At 32.8% G+C, this 26,220-nt stretch overlaps 3 protein-coding genes and 1 pseudogene across 12 annotated transcripts; 1 reads left to right on the top strand and 3 right to left on the bottom strand.

The window, feature by feature from the left end:
* The first annotated feature begins 544 nt into the window (after positions 1-544).
* Positions 545-7,954, top strand: LOC114166063 (bacterial hemolysin-like protein). The gene is made up of 9 exons (XM_028050715.2): positions 545-718; positions 2,113-2,194; positions 3,335-3,414; positions 4,845-4,947; positions 5,041-5,197; positions 5,297-5,425; positions 5,672-5,758; positions 6,487-6,531; positions 7,573-7,954. The coding sequence occupies exons 1-9, from the start codon at positions 610-612 to the stop codon at positions 7,735-7,737; spliced, it is 957 nt and encodes a 318-aa protein (XP_027906516.2). The 5' UTR covers positions 545-609; the 3' UTR covers positions 7,738-7,954.
* Positions 7,955-8,638: 684 nt separating this feature from the next.
* ATG10 (autophagocytosis-associated family protein) lies at positions 8,639-12,282 on the bottom strand. Of its 10 annotated transcripts, none has more exons than XM_028050450.2 (8): positions 12,010-12,282; positions 11,587-11,662; positions 10,999-11,174; positions 10,874-10,919; positions 10,701-10,788; positions 10,474-10,566; positions 9,505-9,602; positions 8,639-9,039 (listed from the first exon to the last, which is right to left on the bottom strand). In XM_028050450.2, the coding sequence occupies exons 3-8, from the start codon at positions 11,130-11,132 to the stop codon at positions 8,827-8,829; spliced, it is 672 nt and encodes a 223-aa protein (XP_027906251.1). In that variant the 5' UTR covers positions 11,133-11,174; positions 11,587-11,662; positions 12,010-12,282; the 3' UTR covers positions 8,639-8,826. The 10 variants fall into 10 exon arrangements, with proteins under 10 accessions (XP_027906251.1, XP_027906246.1, XP_027906250.1 ...); XM_028050445.2 differs by having other exon boundaries at positions 10,869-10,919; XM_028050449.2 differs by having other exon boundaries at positions 11,530-11,662.
* Positions 12,283-15,633: 3,351 nt separating this feature from the next.
* On the bottom strand, positions 15,634-17,487 carry LOC146881999 (uncharacterized; annotated as a pseudogene).
* Positions 17,488-22,718: 5,231 nt separating this feature from the next.
* On the bottom strand, positions 22,719-25,724 carry LOC114167306 (2-oxoglutarate (2OG) and Fe(II)-dependent oxygenase superfamily protein). The gene is made up of 2 exons (XM_028052360.2): positions 25,204-25,724; positions 22,719-23,588 (listed from the first exon to the last, which is right to left on the bottom strand). The coding sequence occupies exons 1-2, from the start codon at positions 25,689-25,691 to the stop codon at positions 23,006-23,008; spliced, it is 1,071 nt and encodes a 356-aa protein (XP_027908161.1). The 5' UTR covers positions 25,692-25,724; the 3' UTR covers positions 22,719-23,005.
* Between the last annotated feature and the right edge of the window lie 496 nt (positions 25,725-26,220).

The following is a 26,220-nucleotide window of genomic DNA, read 5'->3' on the forward strand; positions in this document are numbered from 1 at the left end:
AGAAAAATAGATTAAAAGAAATAATAAAAACTACATAAATATTATCATAAAAATTATAAATATTAAGATGAAGAAATGAAAATGAAATTCATAACCATTTAAAAGTCAGTAAATAAAAAATAAATTTAAAATTATGAAATGTAAAAAGAAATCCTTTTTATATACAGATATAAATTCTAAAAATTAATATGAATAATTTCATAATTTTATGATAAATAATTATTTTAATTTAAAAATAACTAAATTTAAAAAAACCATTAAATAAAAATTATCAATTTTTTAAAAAGAATCCCTTAAAACTAAAATTTAGCAAATAATTATTTAAGCGTATGATTAAATTATACAAATATAAATAAGTATCTTCAAAAAATCAAATTATAAGAAGTTTGATCTTCTTCTAAGTGGCAAATTTAATATAAGATATAATAAAAGAAAAATAAAAAATGGAGACAGTGAAAATAAAAATGTGTGTATACTATTTCATTTTTTTCTTGAAGTCCCACATTTTCAGTTTAAAATCGAAAATAAAAAATCTTGAAGCGCAGTAACCATATTAGTGGCTTGTGAAAGCTTCACTCACTTCGTTCATCAGACGAAAAAAAAAAAAACATGGCTTTGCAGTTTCTGAAGCACCCAGTAACCATCTCACGAGGTTTTCACAACGAGACAACGTTAGCTTTTCTTTCTCGGCTTCGAATTCCGAAGCGCCCATTCTCAGGTACACTCTCTATCGAATATCTTCTCAAACTATTGTTGTTGTTGTTATTAGGTCAAAATATAAATTTATTCCCACATCTCTGTTCAATCTGAGGGTACGAATGCTCAAATTTCTCTTCCTACACTCTTTTGAAAGATAAAAAGAAAAAGAACTATTGAAATCTGTAAGTTAAAATTAGTTTATGGATGATTTTTTTTCATTTGTTAAATTTTAGTTTTTAACAAGGAGATAAGCTAATTTAATAATGTAATTTTAGCTTATAGAATCGCCCATTTCATTTTTGTGCTCTTGGTTTTTCATCTAGAAGTGATTATGGAGAAATTATTCCGAAAGTGTTCTGAATTTAATAAGTTTTACTCTCTTCTGTTGAAGTGGGGAGGTTAAATTAAATTTGTCTTTATCAAAATGGTCATCCAAAATTTAAGCATTTTAGTTTATTTGTGGCAAATGTCCGCATGATGACGTTAGGAAGTTTACAAGAAAATACCAATTTGGCAATAGAGTCGTTTAAGAGATTATGGAGAAATTGTTTAAACTTAAGGACCCAAATTGAATTAAGAAAAATTTAGATGGAGGACCGAAGTATATTTTAGCTTTAAAGGAGTGTTAGGAACACTCTGTGAAGAGATACGTAGGAAAAAACCATAAATTTCAGAAAATAGCTAGTATTTCTCTTTAGCCTTATTATTATTACGGGAAAGGTAAACACTTTTGTTTGCGTTTTTTTTTTTTTTAATTTTTTGACGAGGAAAATGGAAGTAGAGTGTACAAATACGGTGTATCAATGGCACTTAAAGCGTGAAACAAACCAGATATATGTTGTCTTTGTATGGTCTTGTAAAGTTATCACTAGTGAAAAGAAGCTATGTTCTTGATTCTTTTAAATCCATAATCCGATGATGTCAAATCAATTAATAATTGATGAACGATTAAAAACACAGTTTATAAAAAAAATTACGTATGACTACCTGTCAGATGACTTGGGTAGTCATTTAATTGTCAAAATTATGACTATAGATGGGAAAGACCGAAAATGTTAACGGAGAGAATGTTCAGAGACAGACACCAACTTTTTTATTTCCAATTATAAGATTTTGGAGAATGAAAGTAATTAATCTATATCGTAAAACTACTTTAAAAAGGACGCTGAAATGAAAGAGTCTACAATTACAATGCATCAATAAGACAGTAAGAAATGAAGTGTAAAATAAGAAAAAATGTGTACACTAAAAGTTCGTATCATGTTTATTTATTTTTGTACATAGATAGAATGCTCATTTGTTTGTGGACAAATTAGTTTTGCACAGAATTCCCTCTAAATAATGATCTTGTATATTGTGAAAAACGCGTGTGCACTAATACTTTGCTGTTATTTTTGACGAAATTAACTTTAGTGAGATGGGACAGAGCTCAGATAACAACTTCTTTCAGGAGCTATGCTACTGTAAAATCAGGAAAGGTTGTACAAGTGAAGAAGTAAGCTTTCGTATCTCAGTTCATTATGTTGATTCTTACATAATCTGCCTGCTTTTGGAGACATTCATCGGAAGAAAGTGGAGTCAGGCTCGAACGATGCTGGTGGTTGCATCATTATGCCATGGTGTTTTGATTTAATCAACATGATAGAGCAAACAAAGCAAATTACTTTGCAGTTATTTAATGGTTTCTAAGTCAAGGCTTGTATAATTGCACTTGAAGTTGCAGTGTTTGGCAATAAGCCTTCTTTCTTTCTTTTTTTTCTAGTTTGGTAGTAATAATATAATGTCATGGTAATTGTGCTTTTAGTTTGGTTGATAATGGTATCACTCACATTAAAGGTGTGATAAGTTTAGTAGATTCTAAAAATTTTGGCAACTCTGGTTCCTTGACCAAACCTATTTAAATGAGCTGTATTGGAGCCAGAGCCTAATAAATAAGGCTTAAGGGCATTTTATTTTAACACTGTGAGGTCAGTTTGGATATAGCTAAGACAAATGATTTACACCGTTTAGCTGGCATTCAGTTTGTTCATAAATGGGGAAGTGAGTTGCTTTTTCTTTTATCAATCGCATCTACTGTTGTCCTTTTGAAGTTTTGACAATACCTTATACAATTTATTTCACTAAATGATGATGCCTCAAACAATCTGGATGCTGCAGATTGTTAGTCTTAAAGGTACAACAGCAAAAAGCCTATCTACTGATTAGTAGTCTAACGTGTTAAAATATTTCCAACACGACATGTACTACTTAGTGAAATATTTTGGATGAAGTATTGCTATATGGCCAAAATTACCTTTAGATGTAATTGGAAATTAATAAATTGAAGAAAGTAAGGACTTAAATGAAGTGATGACTGAGTAAAATCATAATGATTGTTAAGTCTTACTTTGTCTTTACTTGAATGAGAAAAATTATTAGAAAGAAAAGAGCAAAATACCACTATGGGAAGATAAAGTATGCTTAAAATATTAGGAGATTGTAATTTACAAGATCTGTGGCGGGATTACCTCGCTTCATTATAGTGTTATGCTTTCGGTATCATCAAGAGTCTTTTCAAGATTTGTTGATATATATTTTTTAATATTGTACTGTTTACACTAACAGTGTGTATCTATTTGTGTTTTTTACCTTTTAGGAAAAAGCGGCTGGATGAAATATGTCTTGAAAAATATCAGCAATACAGTAGATCTATCATCCAATCATGGATTTTGCAAGGTAACTAATTTCAGTTTTTATTTTCAATGTTAGTATATAGCTATGAAGCACTGACACCCACGCGGTACTCTGATACAAACACAAGAACACAGCTAATGTAAAAAATAGGACATCACTGATATATAAACATATAATTAATGTGACAAAAATCTAAATTGAGAATAAAGATTTGTATATTTCACATTAAAAAAACAAATTATGTTACAGTTTTCATGTAATAACATCCTTCCCAGTAAAATACAACACATGTATCCTAATAGTGAAATATCTGGTTAAGTCTTTATAGAAACAAACCTGAAAAAATGAGTCATGTATTCTTTTAATATAAGTTGTTTTCCTTTAATTTCTCTTGTACTTTTGTAATATAGTAGTGTCTAGGAAGTGTTTAATCAAGAATAGGTGTCAGTTCACTTTCTTCACTCATGCTTATCCGTTTTAAAGAGGCATCTAAGATGTGTTGAAAAGGTGTCTGAGCCAAAGAAAAAAAAACATTATGACATGGCTGAGTAGTGTTGGACAGCTGTTGGAGGCATGTCCGACAAGTGTCATGTCCTAAAAGTGTCAGACACCGTGACATGTTATTCAACAAAAGGTGTTGTTGCTTCGTAGGTATATAGATGCTCAGTCAAGCAGTTCGCCTGGGCTATATAAATCACGGGGCAACTAATGTAGCAGTTATATGCTGTAAAAGGGAAATTATGTTTATGTATATAAAAGAGATTGAACCAGTTCCTTTGCTGTTTCTCTTGGTCTTTTTTGTGTATGAGTATTTGTTGTCTTCCCTACTTTTAACTTCTCTCCTTGTAATATTTTCTTTAGTAAAATATTAATTTCATGATTGTCGAATGTGCAGCATTGCCTCATCTTCTGATGTTAAATTTGCAATGCTAGATTGTATTAGCATGTGGTAGTTATATCATCTGATGAGGTTTGCATTGAGAGCTAAAAAGGATTTGTTTTTTTAACTTTCTTTCAGCTGTTGGAGAAGGTTAGACATCATGATCTTGCATTCTAGACTCTGGATGTATGAAATATCCTTATAGTTTTATCTGAATGACGTTCTAGGATCTTACATAAGTTGATTTGTATACTGGCATGATGTGCCTAAAAGAATGTTTTTAATGGAACTTCTGCTTGATAAAAGTTATCAAACTAGAGTAGAATAAAGTCTGAACCTATTTAAAACTTCAGGTCAAATGTAATGCAACTCAAAAACAGGGGTACTGCAATGCAACTGATATATTTCAGAACCTTGTTCCTTTTCTCTTTCTTTTCCGTGCTACCTGTCATTTGTTTACTCATTACACTTAAATGTATGTGCATATTTATTTTGGCAATCAGGAGTGATTGGTCATCTTGACTCTTTTTCTGCTTGTTCATTGTGAGAAAACACAATATATTAAGCAATACTTTTAACATATGGGATGCAGGCAAAGTGTATGTGGATGGAAAGGTGATAAATAAAGCTGGTACCCCTGTACCTGAAAAGGCTATTGTGGAGATAATAGCTGATGTTCCCAAATATGTATGTAGGTGAAGACATTAAGCTCAATTTATTTGAAATGATATCTCAACTACTACTCTGCTGAAATTGTCTTCTTGTTTGACCTTTTTACATCAATGCAGAGCTGGGCATAAGTTGGAAGCTGCCATCGAACAGCTTGGTGTTGATGTTACTGGTAAAGTAGCCCTTGATTCTGGGCTTTCAACTGGAGGATTTACTGATTGCTTACTTCAGTATGGTGCATCACATGTTTATGGTGTTGACGTAGGTTATGGACAGGTAACTTATGAAATCATTCATTTTTCATTTTCTTCATTGCCACTGCATATCAATCACGCATTGTGATTCACTATTGGCTATGATTATTAACTTATTTAGGTAGCTGACAAAATTCGAAGAGATGAACGTGTATCAGTGATAGAACGGACAAATTTAAGATATCTTACTGAACTCCCACAAAATGTTGATTTGGTGACTTTAGACCTCTCATTCATCTCTATTCTCTTGGTAAGCCCTGAAATCAGGTCAATCATAATCCTACATTCCTATTTCAGTTGAAATGAAAATGAAAGTTTACCATCATAATCTTGTTTCCTGTTTCTCTTGATTATTAAGAGGTTGTTCATCCTTTGTAAGCAACCTGAAAAGGATAACGGAAGACACTTTAGACGCTTTAGATGATTTTCACTGAATTAGGAACTAGGTATTATTAGCCTTCTTGCTCCACTAAATGTTCTTATATTCTTTTAATAGGTCATGCCTGCTGTGGTGAATGTCATGAAGGAAAATGCAGCATTAGTGACTTTGGTTAAACCACAATTTGAAGCTCGTAGATCTCAAGTGAGGAATTCATACTCTTTTTCATATAATTTAACTCTGTTTTGTTATGGTCAGCAATAATAATGTACATTTAAATATTCTCTTCTTGGCTATACGATATGGAATAAGTTTTGGTAACTGGATGAAATACTAGTACTACAAGCACGCCCTTGCATTTGCTTCATTCACTTTTTCCTCCTCTCCTTTGTCTTGATTTATTGAGAGGTTGCTTATATGCTTATTTGGTGAACATGGTGTATCCCTCAGATTGCATCAGGTTCGTAAGATAAATTTGAGTGATTTAGTTCTTGCGGGAGTGTATAGTAATTCTGTGTAGGTGTCTTTCGTTGGAGTGGAATGCTGGTGGGACATCTAAAGGGGATATGTTTTACCTAGATTGTCACGGGATGACCTCTTTGGTTCTCGGCTAATGGATTTTATTTGGGATTTCCAATGATATTATTTCTCAAATAAATTGCTAAGATACACTCTTTTCAAATTTTAAAGCATATCAATAATGTGAAGTCGAGTTGTTCATTTTGCTGCATAGATTGTGTGTCAAGTCAATGTAATTCATGAAAAGGCAATCTTTGTACCAATATACCTGTTAATGAGTTAATATTTGGCAGCAAATGGCATTATACTCATTTTAGTTTTGTATTAAATAATCATCATTGTTGTCCCAGTCTCTTGTAAATAAAGAATAAATAAATACTATTTCTAACTCCTTTATGTAATTTTCTGTTCAGGTAGGAAAAGGAGGGATAGTTAAAGATCCCATTGTTCATCAAGAGGTGCGTCATTTTTTGCTGCCTGATCAGATTGTTTGTTCTCAAAATCTAATTAGTAGAAATAGAACTATCTGAAGACAAGTGTGGAACCAAACAGGCAAACACTGTTTATGTTAGGCCCTATATTCTATTTTATCCCTTCTAACACCATCTAATTTAAATTAGCTAAGTTAAGCAAGACATCACACCTTATGAGACAGAGTAGTCTTCGTATATGGGAATAATATCTCTATCTATTACTATTAGTTTGAGCTAATAGTAATATTCGTGTTCAGCTTTTTTTCTTCTCTTTGGTTTTTGTATGACAACTCATTATTCTTTTTCGTATTTTTCGCTTTCAATACATTCTTCTGTTGTATACTAAATACATTAGCCTTCTTAAGTTAAAAACGAATCAACAAACAACCTTTTGGAAAAATTGTTATTCTGGGCAAGATTTACCTTTTTTACCTTATCACACATCCTATGTTGTGATTCATGTGGATGATTCTGTTTTTTATCTATTCTTTTACAATAACTTTTATAATAAACTGAAAGGATACTGACTCAGAAAATTTGAGCCATAAATGAAGTTTAGATCTCCGATTTTTCTGTTTTGTTGGATTTGTATAGTATGAAACTCAAGTCTTAACTCCATAGTGTTCTATGTATAAATTTCAAGATTTGTTTCATGATGATTGTAATGTCTAGCAGCAATCTTGGGTGAGGACCCCTGCACTAACTGCATTGTAGTGAGAATTATTAACGATAGAACATTGCAAAATGTTGGAACTACATTCATACATTCATGATTCTTAATTCTATAAACAAAGAAAAGAGGAAAAAGGGAAAGACATTTTTAGTGCATGAGGGTAAACATTTGATGGCTTATCTGTCTCAATGTATCCATCTGTGTTTTCTCAAACACTTAAATTTATAAAATTAGGTAATTAGTAAAACAAAAACCTCTAAAAGTTCTGATATTTGTAGAGCTTTGTTTATTGCTTAACTATTTTAACACCAATATTTGACTTATTGTGAAAGTGGTTGAATTCTGCAATTCAGGTCCTTGAGAGGATTATAACGGGAGTAGAGAATTTTGGTTTCTGTTGTAAAGGTTCGATTGAGTCTCCTCTGAAAGGTGCTGAGGGTAATACAGAATTCCTTGTTCACTTCAACAGAATCCAAAGTAAAGCTTCTGAAGATAAAGGACCTGAAGATATGGAGTAAATTATAGAATTTCATTCTTAAATGCATCTTTTTAACCTTAGGAAAAGATTGTCATTTTGGAAGATGTGACATGCAGGTGAGATGTATTCTTGTATAGTGACGAGTAGTTGCGCCATTGAATGATAATGGTAAAATTTTGTATCAAACCATGGAAAGAAATTACTGACGATTATTGAATGTGGTGGATAATATAAACATGGTGTCTTTAGCATGGAAATGGAGTTACCAAAATGCATCTGTTAAAATTTCTTATTTGTCTATTTGATGAACACATTTCCTTTTGATTACTATTACTTATAGCTAGTTGCATACACTAGCAATGTGATTAAATGAGCTTGGTAAGAGAACCTTTCAGTGACACTAATTCTAGAGAATTTTGCATTAATGAATTTTATCTTGATTAAAATATTAATTATGAATGCACATTAAAAACATAGTGTACAAATAGTACTACGTATACATAGAAAACAGTTTTAATTTAATCAAAATTTGTTTCAAAAGTTCTCATTGGGAGTTAAATTTATAGTCGACAAAGGAAGAACTGATAAAAAAAAACCATTTTATCAATTATAACTGAGTCATGCTCCCTTAATATACAATTCACATAGTGATGGTTGCAAATTAAAGACGTGTATAATAAAACTAGCTCAAAAGCTAGTTAAAGTTTATAAATTATCAAACGCAAACTTACAAAATTAATAGTTTACTGATTGCACCAAAAGAGTTCCTAAAATGAATATACAGAAAAGAGGAATCTAAGAGATTTAGAAAAGATATACACAGCGTCTAAAAGTAAGTTAGAACCTTTAAAAAATACTCGTAGCAAGTAAGTTATTTTGATTGTACCAAATTGTAAGCAAATGAAACAACATTGTATCGAGTGAAATTTCAACGCAGGCTCTTAGTTCCAATTGCATAGCCCATATACCAGTAAAAATCATGTACAAATATATATTTCACCATTCATTTAATGCTGGAGAAACATCGTATGTACAAATGGCAACTGCAGCAGTAATCGTAAATGGCGGGCAGAAACTTTCTTTGTCTCCTATTCATTTATATTGCTTTTGTGCAAGCATGAACAAACGTCTAAGAATCGTTAGAAACTACAGTATCCAGCATTTCCAAAGGAATTTTAAGACCAACTACTTGTCCAATGACTGAGAACCAGGAAACCAGATAGTGTTCAATAACAAAACCATTTCTGTTCAAAGATGAATCACCATCGTAGAGGAGCTTCATCCATTCACTCGTCCCACATGGATGTAATTTGTACCATGGTCTGTTCAAATGTGGATGTTCCTACAAGATATACACTGAAACCAGTTAATGTATAGTACAGGGGTTAGAACATATCAAATGACAGTATGCAGATTATGGTTACTTTTAACATAAGATGTAGTTAAAAACTAGTAAATTCAATTTTGCTAAAATCAACCCATCAGGAGGTACCCTTCATTCCCCTTGTGTTTTTCAAAAGTAATCCACAGATCATATAAGAAGAAGTTAATGGCATTTGCATTTACAGACCAAATTTAATGGTTCTATACTAATGAAACCTACATAGGCATGCCTCATCCTTAGTTTCTGCATTTTCCTTCCGTATCTATAAAACATATTTCATTAAAGCAATAATCAGAAGGCCGGGTGGACCAAATATTAATACACTTTTGTATATTTTCAACAGAAGCGCAATCTTAGTACACCATAATCATGAAAAATTGAGAAAAAACTGACTAAAAAACAGAAGAAAAAACAATGATTTACCTCATGAGTTATAAATGTCCATTTCGATTCTGATAGTAACTTTGCAGAGTGACAGGGAAGATCCTTTTCAATTTCATTGAAAGGCAATAGTTGCCCATCTACATAATTAAACAGCATCAAATATATAGTGATGAATATTATTGATTTCAATAAAAGAAATTATATTATATATTGAAATATACAAATGCAGATGTAAATAAATGAGATAGTACAATTCAACACACAAACAGTTCTTTTTTCCATGGCTAAACGATGATAAGATCAGAAAAGTTAAGAGACCAAATTTTAGGATCATCTATATTCAAAATTGTTTTAATGGATGGCATATGAGACCTTATAGTTTACTTCCCTACATATTTCAAATTAGATATCTTTTGCAACCACAAGATAGCTTAAAATCTGACCACGGCTACATGGTACTGCAGTATAACCTTAAGCCATCCGACCTGACAGATATAAGCTCTGCAGGATTAATAATGTAGCCAGCATTTCTTATATAAACATTCAATAGAACCACTGGATTACTTTAAAAGTAACAAGTTTTCTAATAATACAAGGTGGTTTTGCTTTTCAAAATTGTTTTAATGAAAAGCTGAAAGCCATAATTAATAATTACGCATTCTGTTGGAGACTTCATCTTCCAAACCAGGTGGGTGCAAGCCATATATAACCAAAATATAATATATATATATATATATATATATATATATATATATATATATATATATTAGTAGGTGCAAACTTCATCTTCCAAACCTGTTTTGTAATGTTGAGTTAGACTTAAAATTTACTTTCTAAAATGGTATTAAAACATATCCTATCAAAGTTTGTTAGACCTATCATGAGAGGAGTGTTGAGTTAAGTTTTGAAGTCTATGTTCTGTGATATAAACCAAAATACAAGACAGGAACTCTATATGAAGAACATGCTTATCATCCATAAACTCCATAGTAAGAAACGTAAACATACCACTATGGTATGAACGAAAATACAAGACTGGAACTCTATATGAAGAACTGTAGACGATGTGAAAATCATAGTGGTTTACTTCATGCTCTGGACCTAGTAGAGAGGGAAAAATACACTGTTGTAAGTAGTAGTAGGATTAAAGAAGAGTGTTGAAAATCCCAAGAACAGTAATAACCAAATTTAGCGTATGAAATTAATTTAGATTATAGACATCATATAGGTCATACATACTAAAGTGCCACAATCAAAGGGCTCTTCTCTCTGTGAATCGTTGCTATCTTCTTCCCATGTCAGACTTCTATTACTCTCTTCTTCCTGTGATGACAATCACAATCCAGTGAATTACATATAATCAACCACTACCTATGTATTAGTAAACTAAATTGCTGGCAGACCTCACTTGATTTGATATGGCACATGTTCTCCATGGACAAGTATCCTTCCACCTGACAGACAAAAATCAAGAAAGCTGCTAAGCATAGAGCAATAATGCAGAGCATTTAGAAATTAATGACAAAATCCCACCTTATGAGAAGCAACCAAATGCTGTTTAGGACACGGGATCCACTGCCATGGAGGAAAGGAAGGATTGAACATTTTCCACTTCTCAGAAAATGTACGAGCAGACAGGAAAAAATCACTTGAAGATAGACTCCCATCCCAAGGGATTATGTCCGCAATAGCACCGTTTAAGTCCATATCTTCAAAAGGAAATGTATTTATTATGATCAAATATACATTAGCAGCGCTATGTTTTTCTCTTTTGCATTTGTGGAGCAGGGGGCCGAAAGAAAGCCAAAGCTAAAATGATTTTTACTTCTTTAATTATCCATTTTACAGCAAGAAATACGCTATTACACAGAAGGTAGACGTTTCACCTATATGAAATTTTAAAACATATCTACAATATCATTCATAATGCCTACATTCGTTTTTAGACAATCAAGATCTGAAAGCAGGCAATCCTCATTTCCAAGTGAAGAACAAGTTTAGGTCAAAAAGGAGTCGACACTTTCACAGATTACAAAGAGCTCTAGAGTAGAGAGAAAATTTCACCTCCACTTTTTTGGTGCTTTTGAAGACTCAAGGATCTCAGAATTATCCAAGACTTACGTTTATTCCTCTTCTTGCTTAGATGAACTCTTTAAGATTATTGAGTGTGAGGATTCCAAAGGTCATCTTGGTTTTCCTGTTTTTTATCAAATTAATCCATCTCAGGTGAGAGAACAAAAGGAAAAGACTAAAATTAAATTTCATGCTTCAGAATTCGGTTCGTGAAGTTAGGCAACACGATTTTGAAGGAGGGAGAGACGGGAGAAAATGGCAAAACAGCGAGAAATCCCTTGTGCAGAGACCGTTGGGATCCAATTGGTTGATGACAGTACACCAGAAAATGACAATGTAAACACATTTTCTCTTATGCAAATCACCCAGCACGTCAAAATGAAACAGCATTAATCAGAAAAACAGAAACACCAATTAAACCTGAATGAATTCCGCCATGTTAATCAGCGAAACAGAGATAAGAATCAAAACCTGTATTCCGCGAAGCCTCCGAAATTTAATTCCTGTGTTTGGGAGAAGCAATGTTGAGGTTAAAGGAATTGGGATTTTACAGAGAATTGTGGCTTGAGAGAAGGGATTGAGAATTCACAAAAGGAATTGAAATTTCGAATTAATGGAAGTTACAAAGTAGAGACTTAAGGAGCTGCCATTAACATTGATTCAGCTCCATCAACAAAAATGGAAACGATAGAAAGTTAGGGTTATCAACTTAACACTCTCTCTGATAGTATAAACAATATAATGTTTTTTTAGATAAAAGTTTTTAATTTTTGTAACATTTTATTAAAATAATATCATGAAGTAAATTTATTTATTTATTGTAACATAAAGATGTTAGAATATTGCTGTTAATATTATTTAGGGTTTAGGATGCAATGAAGGATGAACTAATGCCTTTGGGTTGCTTTTTATTTTTTTAACAAGCACAATGGTTGCTGTTTATTTTTATTTTTTAACCCATACTTTAAAATAAATTTAAAAAGGGAAAGCAACTATTTTATTTTTTTCATTTGAACGGCTTTAAGAACCAAATAAGAAGAATCTTTTAAGTTAATTTGATTTTTATTTTTTAAGTTTTTTTTCACATCTAATAATAGATTTGAACGAATTTAAAAGGTAAAATTTATATCTTCTTTATTTTAAGGGATGTGATGTGAAAATTAAAATATTAAAATATAAAATTTATAAAATTCGTAAATGATTTAATAGATAAAATAAATAAAAAATGTTTTAATATATTAAAAATGTGAATTACAGTTTTATTTTTATGATTAAAATTATTATTATTATTATTATTATTAAAGTTCTTTTCTAATTCTTTTTTTACTTTGTATTCTTCTTTTATAAAAGAAAAGTAATCACTCTCTTATCTCTACACTTAAGCGAGGATCTCATCCTCCCTTCAACCTGTCAAATATCGATAGATCAATTGAAACAAACAAAGAGAATCACCCTTCCATCCGTGTGAATAGAATACATGGAAGGGAACTCTTGCAAAAGTTAAAAAAAATTAAATCAAAATAAAATATTCTAATAATACATTTTAAAATTGAACCATTAGGTTTATTTTGTAATTTATTACATTGTTTTTTACTTTAGATCACACCAAACTAACTTATGTGTATAAAATTATTGTCTAAACATAGAAAATATCACAAATATATAAATGTGGCTTAAAACTACTAAAGTTCATATTATATAAATCGTTTATTATTTAGGTAATATTTTTTTGTTTAAAAAGCAACCAAATGTTGTTTAGGACACGTGATCCTCTGCCATGGAGGAAAGCAAGGATTGAACATTTTCCACTTGTCAGAAAATGTACAAGCAGATAGAGAAAAATCACTTGAAGATAGAGTCTCATCCCAAGGGATTATGTCCTCAACAACACCCTTTAAGTCCATATCTTCAAAAAAGAAATGTATTTCGTATGATCAAAATATACATTAGCAGCGCTATGTTTTTCTCTTGCATTTGTGGAGCAGGGGGACAAAAGAAAGCCAAAGCTAATATGATTTTTACTTCTTTAATTATCTATTTTTATATCCATATTACTGCAAGAAATACTGTTACACAGAAGGTAGACGTTTAACCGCATTATTAATAGGAAAACCTACAGTTCTTAAGTCTGTTTATAATCGCATTATTAATCAGTGTGAGGGCAGTGTTTTCATTGAAAATATTAGAGAAGTTTCGAGTCAAACATTTGAAAAAGTTCAACTAAAAGAAGCACTTCTTTTAGAGGTTTGAACCATAGAGATTTTGAAGTGGGAAAAAAAGATAGAGGAATTAATCCGATAAAAAATAGACTTTGCGGAAAAAAGGTTCTCATAGTGGTTGTTGATGCTAATTGAGTGCAACAATTGTGTCAAGAAATAGGGCTCTTTCTGTTTTTGTTGCCCTTCACTTCTTTATTACCTCCTTAAATAATACATAGCATATACCACTATAATGATAATTGATCCTAATTCCTGATTTTTACAACCTAAATTAGGAATCCTAAATATATGCAATTATTATAAATATGCATATTACATAACAACAGATTTTTAGGAAAATAACAGTAATGATCCAACAGACTTATTGTCTAACATGCCCCCACAAATTGATGTGGGTGGTCAAGGACCATCAATTTGTTAATAAGAAACTGGTGTCGAAGATGAGGAACAACCTTGGTAAATATATCGACAAACTAAATTTGCGAGGAAATGTGGGGAAGAGAAACAATACGAGTATCAAAAGCCTCACAAATAGAATGACAATCCACTTCAATATGTTTAGTGCGTTCATGGAAGACGGGATTGGCTGCAATTTGAATGGCACTAGTATTATCAACATAGAGAGGTGTAGCTGAGTTTTGAGGGAAGCCAAGCTCGGTTAAAAGACCACGAAGCCAAATAATTTCAGAGCAAGCTAGAGACATAGCACGATATTCAGACTCAGTGGAAGACTTGGAGACTCGAGCTTGGTTTTTGCTCTTCCAAGAAATAAGTGTAGAACTAAGAAACATGCACCAACCCGTGACAGATTTGCGAGTATTTGGACAACTTGCCCAATCAGCATCACTATAACCCACCAAAGTAAGAGACGTCCTAGTAAGGAAGAACAATCCCCAATGAGAAGTACCTTTCAAGTAACGAATGATACGTCGAACAACAACTAGGTGAAGATGGCGAGGACTGTGCATAAATTGGCTAAGCTGCTGGACTACGAAGGAGATGTCAGGACGTGTAATAGTCAAATAATTAAGACTAACCACTAACTGACGATACAACAATGGATTAGGTAGAATGTCACCCTAGTCACGTAGATATTTGACATTAACTTCAAGAGGAGTATCCACAGGAACAACAGTTTGGAGCCCAGCCAAAGAGATCAAATCATCAATATACTTTTGTTGATGAAGAAAGAGACCTGTTGGATCAGAATGAACCTCAAGACCCAAAAAATAGTGAAGATTTCTAACATCTTTCATATGAAAAGAAGCTTGAAGTTGTTGTTTGAGGTGTTGTATTGACTCATGATCTGATCCAGTAATGACTATATCATCCACATAAATAAGGAGAAGAACAATACTAGTTGTAATGGTTTGAATAAATAAAGAAGAATCATATTGACTTTGAGTAAAAGTAAAGCCAAGGAGAGTAGTCCGAAATTTTTCAAACCATGCCCGCGGTGCTTGCCTCAAACCATATAAGATCGTTTGAGCTTGTATACACCAATAAAAGAAGAAAACAGACCTTGGGGAGGGGTCATATAAATATCTTCAGTTAGGTCATCATGAAGAAAAGAATTTTTCACATCCATTTGATGGAGAGACCAGCCTTTGGAGGCAGCAATGGATAACACCATGCGGATAGTAGTCATTTTAGCCACAAGTTTAAATGTCTCATCGTAATCCATGCCATATTCTTGTTTGTTACCTAAAACAACCAAACAAGCCTTGTAACGATTAAGAGAACCGTCAGAATTAAGTTTCACAGAGTATACCCATTTACAACCAATGGGTTTGACACTAGGGGGCACGAAACAAGATCCCAAGTGTAATTCTCCTGAAGTGCCTCCTCTTGCATAACTTTGACCCAACATACATCTTTAACAGTAGTAGGTAGGAATAGGAATGCTAAATAAAGTGGCAGTAAGAGAAGTGGGAGAGTGACCATACCTACTTGGTGGACGAGGAATACGACTTGATGGACGAGGTGCTATTGGCGTATGATCAGGTGACGGGTCAGAGTCATGAAGAGGCGGGGCAAGCTTGCGTCTAGTATAAACACAACCTGGTTTAAACTGTTATGGAGCATGAGAAACCTCAAGAAAGGTCGAGAGACTAGCAAAACCATGAGCATCGAGAGAAACAAATGGAAAAAAAATTTGATGATCAAAGAAAACCACATTCCGAGAGATACGTAAACGCTGGGCAGCAACATCATAATACACAAAACCCTTCTGAGTCGTACCATAACCCATAAATGCGCATTGGACAGATTGGGCCCCAAGTTTGTGATGTTCTGAAGGTGGAAGGTGAACAAAGCATACAAAACCAAAAGGGTAAAGACCATCATAACTTGGTTGTATGGAATAAAGACGAAAGAAAGGAGAATCGAGGCCAAGAACTTGGGAGGGAAGCCGATTCATCAAGTAGATAGCAGTGGTCAATGCCTCAACCCAAAAATGAGAAGGAACCGAAACCTAAAGAAGTAATGCTCGAGTGACATCAAGCAAATGCCTATTCTTTCGCTCCATGACACCATTTTGTTGAGGTGTATATGGACATGAACGTTGCGAAATAATGTTTTTTTGTCGTAAGTACTCTTGAAACGCAGCAGAAATATACTCCCCACCAGAATTAGTGCGCAAAATCCTAATGCAAGTGTGGAATTGATTCTCAATGTAGGCCAAGAATGTCTTGAACATGGAGAAAACTTCATTTTTAGAACGGAGAAAATATATCCAAGTAAAATGGTTATAATCGTCAATAAATGTCACAAAATACTTATACTTGGCTTATGTAAGATAGGCGATATACCCCAAACATCATTGTGAATAATGTCGAAACATTTGTCAGCATGATGAGCATTAGACCGAAACGGGAGGGCTTTGCTTTTAGCCAGTTTGCATACAGAATAATGAAAAGATGAATCAAGAATGATACTTTTATTGCTCAAGAAATCATTTTTCAGTTGATGAGACAAAACAACTAGATTTGGGTGACCCAACATTTTGTGCCAATCGGCATACTTATTTGAGACTCCAGTATAATGAAAAGACAAAAGGCTAGGTAAAGTTTAGGCCCCTTCACGATCACCTTCCCTAAGGTGTAATATCACCAACAGCAGTGATGGAAAGAGTATTACCATCGGGAATTTGAATATTTTGAGTACCATTAAAAGTATAAACATTGGTTAAATGTTCAGAGGTACCAACCATATGGTTGGAGGCACCAGAATCAACAAACCATGGTGAAGATATATTGTGAGACTTACCCTGGATGCCTAATGCAGATAAGGCTGAAAGCACCATTTGTTGAACCTTCTCTGGCATGAAAGCCTCATGGATTGGGACATAAGAAGGTGTCTCAGTCATGGAACTAGCTGCATGAAAAGCTTGCACCTGGCACTATGGTGGGTGAGTGGGATAGTCTGTGATGATATGACCACGTTGGTTACAATAGTTGCAAAACTTTTGAGTGCAATGGCAAGCAATATAACCAAATTGTTTGCACGAATAACATTTAACTTGTCGTGTATCACGACCTTTGCTTTTATCTTGGGCAATATATGCAACAATAATAGCTTTTGAAACAACAGAATCAAGGGACAAAGCTGCTTGAGTAAGAAGACGCTGCTCTTCGCGAAGAAGTTCACCAACACATACCTCCAAAGAAGGGAGTGGGTTCCGATTTAAGAGAGCGACATAGACAACTTCAAATTTTGGGCAAAGCTTCATGAGAAATTGGTCCATTTAGTGACCTTGTAAACCTCTTAAACCCCTGCCAAAGAAGTTTCCAGAACAGCAACGTGTAGTATAGTAAAGTGTTCAGCCCATAAGTTGAGGAAACTAGAATAATATTCCTGAATAGAGGAATTAGCTTGACTATGATTTGCTATGTTCAATTCCAACTAAAACCGTTTGGCAGAATGATTTTGATTAAAAATGTGTTTGAGATAATTCCACATGTCTTTGGCAATTGAAAATGAACGCAGGTTATTGACCATTAAAGGTTCAATTGACCCCAAAAGCCAAGAAATAACCTAGGCATGCTTTGTCTCCCAAGTAGCCAACTCAGTCGTGGTCGTGGGTTTAAGGGAGGACCCTTCGACATGACCCCACATGCCTTTCCCTGGCACGAACATTTGGAATTGAAACTCCCAAGCAGCATATTTCTTGTCGTTAAAGCGAACGCAAAGATTCTCCGTAACCATGAAAACTAAGAAAAAAAAGAGTCACGTGCGAGAAAACAATGAAGCGAGAACGAGCGAGGTCAAAGCTCACAAACAAGATCGAAAAGACCCAAGAAGCAAGCTCAGGAACAGGAACAGGATCAAAGCTCACGAACGTGATCGAAAATACCCAAGAACCGAGAAGCAGGTCATGAACGGGATCGATAGCAAGATTGGAATACTCAAGGCTCTGTCAAAAGGCTCGTGATACCATGTCACGAAATAGGACTCTCTCTTTGTTCGTTGCCCTTCACTTCTCTATTCACCTCCTTAAATAATACATAACATATACCATTATTAATGATAATTGAACCTAATTCCTGATTTTTACAACCTTAATTAGGAATCCTAAATATATGCAATTATTATAAATATGCATATTACATAACAACATATTTTTAGGAAAATAACAATAATGGTCCAACAGACTTATTGCCTAACAAACTAGAGTCTTTGGTTAGAGAATACAATTGGTTCAGATCGGGAAGTAGAATCATCATAACAACTAGAGATGAGTATTTGGTAATTGTTGCCAATGCCGAAGCAACCTACTAATTCAAGGAATTAAGTCATGGTCGTGCTCTTCAACTGTTAAATAGGTTTTCTTTGAGTAAACAGCTTCAGGACCACATAGCAAATCTCTTACACAATATATGCTCACTATGTCTATTTGTCTATATTCTTCCAGAAAATCAGTAAAACACTAAAATTAAATTTTATGCTTCAAAATTTGCTTCGTGAAGTAATGCTTCCAGGGAGCAGCATACCAGATTGGTTTCATCACCAAGAGTACTAACGATTCAATTTCTCTTGAGGTGTCTTCAAGGTTGTATGGTAAAGCAGTGGAGATGTTTTTTAGTTCAGTTTTTGAGTTAGACAAAGGTCCTACTACTACAACAGGTATGTTTTCATATGTAAAAAAGGTTATAATCAATGACCAAAAGACACTTGTGATAGAAAGAAGGTTTTAATCATTGGATAAAAGTCATGTGTGGCCGACTAAGATGAATAGTGGCCATTTGATATGGTCCCTCAACAGTATCCATAATTGGAATCACTTTAGGATTTCGTTTAGAATATCTGAAGTCTTGTCAAAGGTAAAAGCAAAAGCATCCGTAAAGACTTGAGTTGTGGTTTCATATTCCATCCAAGAGGGAAATGTTCTGATTGATCAGGAAACAGTTAGGAAGTACACAATGTAGTTATGTTGTCAACTATACTCATGTTAGTACTCGTTAATGTTCAATATTAATGTCTTTGATGCTCCTATCGACATGTTTTATGCTCAAATGTAAGAAATTAGTGAAGTATAAAAGAGTGCATAAGTGTATGACCATTAGAGAGTCTTCAAATGAAGAAAAGATTCTGGCATGGAACTATTAGGCAAATTCAAGCAGAGTCACAGTCTACAAACAAAATAAAGAACAAATTCTAATATATCTAATTATTCCCTAATTCCTATTTCAACAATTAACATTCATGACAAACTATATTTGGGTAAAATATAAACCAACTTGTGCTATGAAAAACAAGAAGATCTAAATGAACTGAGAATGACAAAACCCTCCAAAAGTATTCCAAGAAAGCTTAGAAACATGAAACAATTAAGACAGTCAAAACCTGTTTAACACAAGGCATTAAAAGAGGGGAAAATACACCATACAAGGAGGAACCTCTAAAAACACATTCTCAATGCTTCTTAGGCCAATTCTCCACAACTTCAACTACCCTAAAACCAAACAAAACAAAAATGTTTAAGACAAAAACAGAGAGGGCTTTCGTCGGAGTAGAAGCTTTCTCACTGTAGTTTAGTCGTGATGAAACGTCAAATGACCTTTTACCTTCTGCTTCGGCTTTGTTTGACAACCCAACTCAGATCGTGTTGGATCTTTGTTCTTCAAGCTCGCTTTCAACAACAAATCGCATTTGACTACAAATCATGTTGGAAAGGGTTAAGGTGAAACACCGGTTGATCAACATATTTAATAAACTCGGTGATAGGAGTGATAATGAAAGGTCGAACCCGTCCGTTTAGGCCTACTTGCAAAATGCGAGTTGGGCTTGTCAATTCCACATTTTAAGTTCAAGCTCAAAAGTTTGGCCACTCACGTATAAGTGGGCTCACGGGTCAGCCTGTTGTTTTGTTTTTTTTTTTTAGGAAAAAATCTTATGATAAAACTTTCAATATTGACCAATTTGGAAAACTTTAACAAGTTCGTAAAATTAAGCAAAGACTTTTGGGGAGTTAGATGATAAATTAATAATTTAACATTTTTATCATATTCATATTTGTAATTTGACATATACGATGTATTCTTAAAATTTTAGCACATTCAAAACTACATAATACTTGTTTGGGTTAAATATGTTTTTGGTCTCTTAATTTTCAGTGAATTTTGGAATTAGTCCATTTCGAAACTTTGGACCAATTTAGTCCTTCACCTTTCGAAATACGTGGATTTAGTCTTTTTAATCAAATTTTGTTAGGTTTATTTGGTGTTTCGTAGGCATTTCAGGATTGTATTTGAGTTGTTTAAATTGTTTGACACATTTTTTCTTTAATGTTAAGTCAAATACTATTATGAAACGCGTTTGAAATGTCAAATAAACTTAACAAAATTTGATTAAAATGACTAAATCCATGTATTTTGAGAGATTAAGGACTAAATTGGTCTAGAGTTTCGAAATGGACTAATTCCAAAATTTACTGAAATTTAACAGACCAAAAGCATATTTATCCCTACTTGTTTCTTCCACTCACACAAGAATTTGGAACACTCATGCAAAAATCCAGACCAAAAGAAAAGTAATTGATTTACATAAGTGCAAGTCTTTTTTTTATACAGACCAGTAAGCAAACCCGCGCGGGCCGCCAGCCTACGTTTTTGGAGAACCTACAGGCTAGCCCATCAGGCCAAACCCCCATTATCACCCCTACTTGGTCTCATAACTTAAGTTTGTTTATATTTCAAACAAGTTAAAAACAAGGCTTAAATACATCATTGATCCCAATTTTTGTAAACTTTGTTCATTTTGGTCTTCAATTTTTTCGAATGTTCGAAATTGTCCTAATTTTTGTAATTTGTGATCAATTTGGTCATTTTTCTTGATGACATTTAAATAAGTAACGAAGCACTATACACACTGACACAATTTGCATTACGTGTTTTAATTTTTATTACATGACACGTTTGTGTACAATGTGTGGTGGATTTATCTAGGTCACAAGACAACATGCTCATTTCCCCATTACTATAATTTAGTATCTCCTTGGTTTCAAAGTATCTCCATGGTGGACCACCACCTCAAATCAATCATCACATATCCCAACCAATAAAAGAACATATAACAAGTTACTATATGCACTACCAATGCCATAAGTACAACACATATTACAACCTATATCCCAAAAAAGTTAAACATAGTCTCCTTTAAAAGGGGACCACAATCCATTGACCACAAACGCATGGGACCATAACCCATTCACCATTGAAAACAAATAAAGACATGATCACACAACAAAAAACAACATCAACCTTCGTAAAATAGATATTTCAACAGTAAAAAAGGAAAACAAAACAACTACAAAGGCAATCAACTTCATAATGCAAAAACCACAAAAACAGACCTTCAAATTGGTACTCATATGCCTCTGACAATCCCATGACGAACCCAACGACAGTCGAATGCCACAACCAAGGCGACAATGGATGCTTCTTCTTCGAATGCTTCTTCTTCTCCACCAAGTTCCCCAATTTCTTCACCATAAGACTGATGAACACTCCTTCAACATCAGTAAAAACCCTAAGTTTACCCTCTACGAAAACCCCAATTATGTCCTTTTTTTAAACTATACTCCACATCACCTAATCTCTCTACACTACCACGTAATACACACATCCCACATAAACACATCAAAACACTCTGTCGTCAAATTATTTAACATTGTTAACGTTGAGTACTAAATTGAACCCAAAAAAAAAAATTAGGAGACCAAAATGAACCAACATACTAATTAGGAGACCAAAAGACTAATTAAACCTTGACAAAACTATAATTGTGTAGTTTCTTTCTCCTTTTATTTTTCTTTCTTTTTAACAAGAATAATAGATGGTTGTTATTTTCTTTCTCTTTTAATCCATACTTCAAAATAAATATAAAAAGATAAAGCAACTATATTTTGTTCATTTAAATATTTCTAAGAACTAAATAAAACTAATCTTTTAGGTTAATTTGATCTTTTTAAGCTTTAAGGGTTTGTTTGTTTTTAGCCTCTATTTATTTCTATTTAAATATTATTTAGCGAGGAAGAAATGTGTGAAGTTGTCTTGTTTATTGGTTTTGTTTGTAGGTAGCGATTTGCGATGAAAAGAAAAGTGAGAGAATAAGTTGAGAAGGTACTTACAAATATGAGGAGAAAAGCGAAGAAAGACAGTTGTTAAGATGTAATATATAAGGTTGCACATGTTAAAGGTCTTAACTCCTTTGTCAATTAACAAAACAAATCTAATTACTTTAAAATGAATGTAATTATACAGACGGGTTCTTAAATCAAAATAGAAGATTCTTATAATACATTTTAAAATTAAACCATTAGGTTTATAATGTAATTGTTTACCACCATGAACTCAGTGCATTAACTTCTCACATCATTTTCAAATGTGAGAAAAAAGTATTAACTTGTGAAGAATGTAAAAGTTGTAGTTTATTATCTTCTAGATCTATCTTACAATAAACTTAAAATATTTGCAATGATTTTTTTAACACAAAAAGAAATATTACAACTAGATAACACTTACAAAGTGAATCTCAATAATGAACAACCAAAACAAACTTTAGAACTTGGTTTATAATACAAATATAAACCTTGACTTTAGAGATTCTTACACCTTCATGTAAAACTAACCCTAAAAGCCTCTTTATATTGTGAAAACACATACATCTAAATTTTATTAAACACATGCTACATAATGCATTAAATGGCTTCAAATAGCTGCATCTTCAAAGCATACCCCATAAAGGAACTAAACTTCACATATCTTGGCATATTCAATTGTCATCTTCCCATCATGAGATTTTCTGTAGAAATGCTTCACATAATCCGAATACAACACATTTTTATACAAGGCTTTCTCTCCACCAGCAAGAACTTGGGGCAAAGGGCCAATCACATCTGAAGGTCTAGGGTTCACAAAAATAGGAACTGAAACCCTAATTTTGCTTCCATTGGCTGACACACGATGTTCAATGCTTTTGTATCGTCCATTGCTCATCACTTGAAGTGCATCACCTATATTGATCACTAGAGCACCGGAGATCGGCGACACGTGAATCCAGTCACGATGGTCCGGTGACCGGACATAGAGGCCGCCGATCTCGTCTTGAAGGAGAATAGTAAGGGTTGAGACATCGGAATGTCGCCCTATTGCTACCGTTAGGTCATGGTTAGGGCAAATAGGATAATAATTGAGATTGATCCTCTTTGAACCCATAAATAATGGTTCGTTGGTCTCGTCAATTTTACTCACATTTAACCTCTTCACTAATGCATTTAAAAGTTGTCTGATCAAGATTTCAGATCTCTTCATGTATTCTAGTGCTTCATCCCTATACAAGTAAATGTTGTTGTCTCTTTAGTTAGGAAAAACAATATCAAACATGCAAGTTGAGCATATAAAACTAAAAAAAATGTTGAGGTATATGAGAAATGAATTCTATGTTGTGGGACAAAATTTGATCGTTAAGTTTTTTTATATAAAGAGGATTTCCTCTTTGGTATCCACATTTCATAATACCAATTCTACCCTTTACAATATAATTATTTATTAAATTTTTTAAAATTAATGGTTAATTTTACCTATTTTCTATAATTTTTTTATTCATTAACAATTAATTTATTTATTCATTTCACTTTATTTTTAATAAATATAAATTTATTTTATATATTAACATAATATCATTATATTGTTATCACCTACTAACATACTATCATTCATATCTAAAAAATGCGTACACACAGGCGCGATAGGTGCTATCGCGCCTGTGTATTAGTAGACTACAATAAATATTTGAGATAATCTAATTGGTTTGCATAATATTTATATCAATATACAAAATTACTTTAGTTGAAAAGACCTATTCTATTTGTTAAGTTCTTTATTCGAACTTCTTCGTCATAATCTATCATAAAAAAATTATTTTTACTACATTTTATTACATTTCACTTAGGTTTAATTAGTAATTTGTGAACATAAATTTAACGGAAGATATCACATTAAAGTATTTTTATAAAATTATAGACTTCAATTTAGTCCATATTCTTTACTATATTTTTGTCTTTTTCTTTAGTATATCTTTAAAATACATTATTTTGATGCATCGAACAATTTATAATATATTTTAAAATATCAAATAAAATGAAAATATAATATATTGTTAGTTTTGAAATTTTGTCTTAGTTTTGTTTTTTAAAGATGTGTTAGAAGGTTAAGGACGAAGATGTTCTTAAATATTATTGTCCTAAGTCTTGATTTGTAAGTGATGTAAAACTATTAAGTATATTGAAATAAGTAACTTAATCAATATCTCAAAGGAAAAGAATCCATCAGATCAAAAACAATTTAAATACATATTCTTCTCTTAAGACTTATATAACCTCCAAAACAAACAATACTTAAAATGCATTGATCGAAACTAAAGATGTTATCTCAATACACTATAGAAAATCTTTTATTAATGAATAATTTTAGGGATAAAAAGTAATCTGTTCACCATAGTAACCAATATATAAACTAAAAATTATTGATAACTAAAATAGTTTTTAAATTGGTCACTGACGTTCGCTATCAAGATTTTAATTACAAAAAAAGAATTAGTTTCTAAATTTGTCATATTAGTGACTAATTTATAAACAAATTTAGAGACCAATTTTTGTATGACTAAAATCTTTGTAGTTAATGTTAGTAATCAATTTAGACATCAATTTACTATAGTGACCAATTTAGAAACTATTTTACTTATTAATAATTTTTAGTTTATAAATTGATATCTAAATTGGTCTCTATAATGACTAATTATTTTTTGTCATTAAAATTGATCATTCATAAAATATTTTTTTGTAGTTTATATCAAAGTTAATTTCAAACTTTTAATATTTTTTTTTATCTTTTCTTCAAAAAAAGTGTTTACGGACAAACCCTAACAGGTTGAAACTTAACATTACCTGCAAGCAGGTGGCCATGTTGAATGAGCTTCATCCTCAGAAACATAGAACAAACTCAGATAATCCTTCCATTCCAGAGCTTTCTCAGCTTCAGGGCTAAAGCTAGAGCCATACCTCACATTCTTCGACACCGAATTCTCTTTCGTGAACTTAACCTTCTCCTCAGGACCCATCTCATAGAACCTGTGAGTTGCATCCTTCACATTCTCCAACACATGCAGAGGCACTCCATGGTTGATGACTTGGAAGAAACCCCATTTCTCAGCAGCATCACAGATCGCATCTTGCACTTCACCATCATCATCCCCTTTCGACATGTCGATGATGGGAATCGATTCTCCAACCACAACCTTCATCGCTCTCTCTTCCAATGGCTGAATGTACTCTCTCGGAACACTCTTCAGACCCATCTCAGAGAGACCCTTTACGCCATTTCCCTTCGCCATCACGAATTCACTCATATCTGATGCCGACATTGCTGCTGCCATGTCTTTCGATTTTTCCAATGTTTTTCTTATAACTATTTGATCTTGTGTTTGCCAAATGCATGCCATCAACAACTATTTATATCCACCAGAAACAAAAATGGACTTTGAGATGTCAAATTTATTTTCAATAAATTTAGTTTATGAAAAATTATTTTCTTTTACAACGCATAAACATGTCTGAAAATAACAGAGAATAAAATAAATTAATCTTGGTTTGATATGCTATAATTGGCTTACCAACTCAAATGGCAAGTTACATGTGTGATTTTGTTCATAATATAATACCCAACAAAACCAGCATGGTGCATGTTGACTTTGAAGAAATAGCAAGATTAGGTCAATACATGTATATAATCAGAAGTAGCTGCACAACAGTGAGAGGCATGCAGTGTACATAAATTTGTAATACAGGTTTTTTCTTTTGTTTTAGGGATGATTTAAAAATAAATACTAAAGTAAATAGATTTTTCTTTTTAAGAAAAAGTACAGAATATGGAGAGGTTGTGTTTGAGATACAATTTCTGTGTTT

This window comes from Vigna unguiculata, chromosome 10 (assembly GCF_037176805.1).
Source record: "Vigna unguiculata cultivar grain cowpea cultivar isolate G323 ecotype 2 chromosome 10, ASM3717680v1, whole genome shotgun sequence".
NCBI classification, from domain to species: domain Eukaryota; kingdom Viridiplantae; phylum Streptophyta; class Magnoliopsida; order Fabales; family Fabaceae; genus Vigna; species Vigna unguiculata.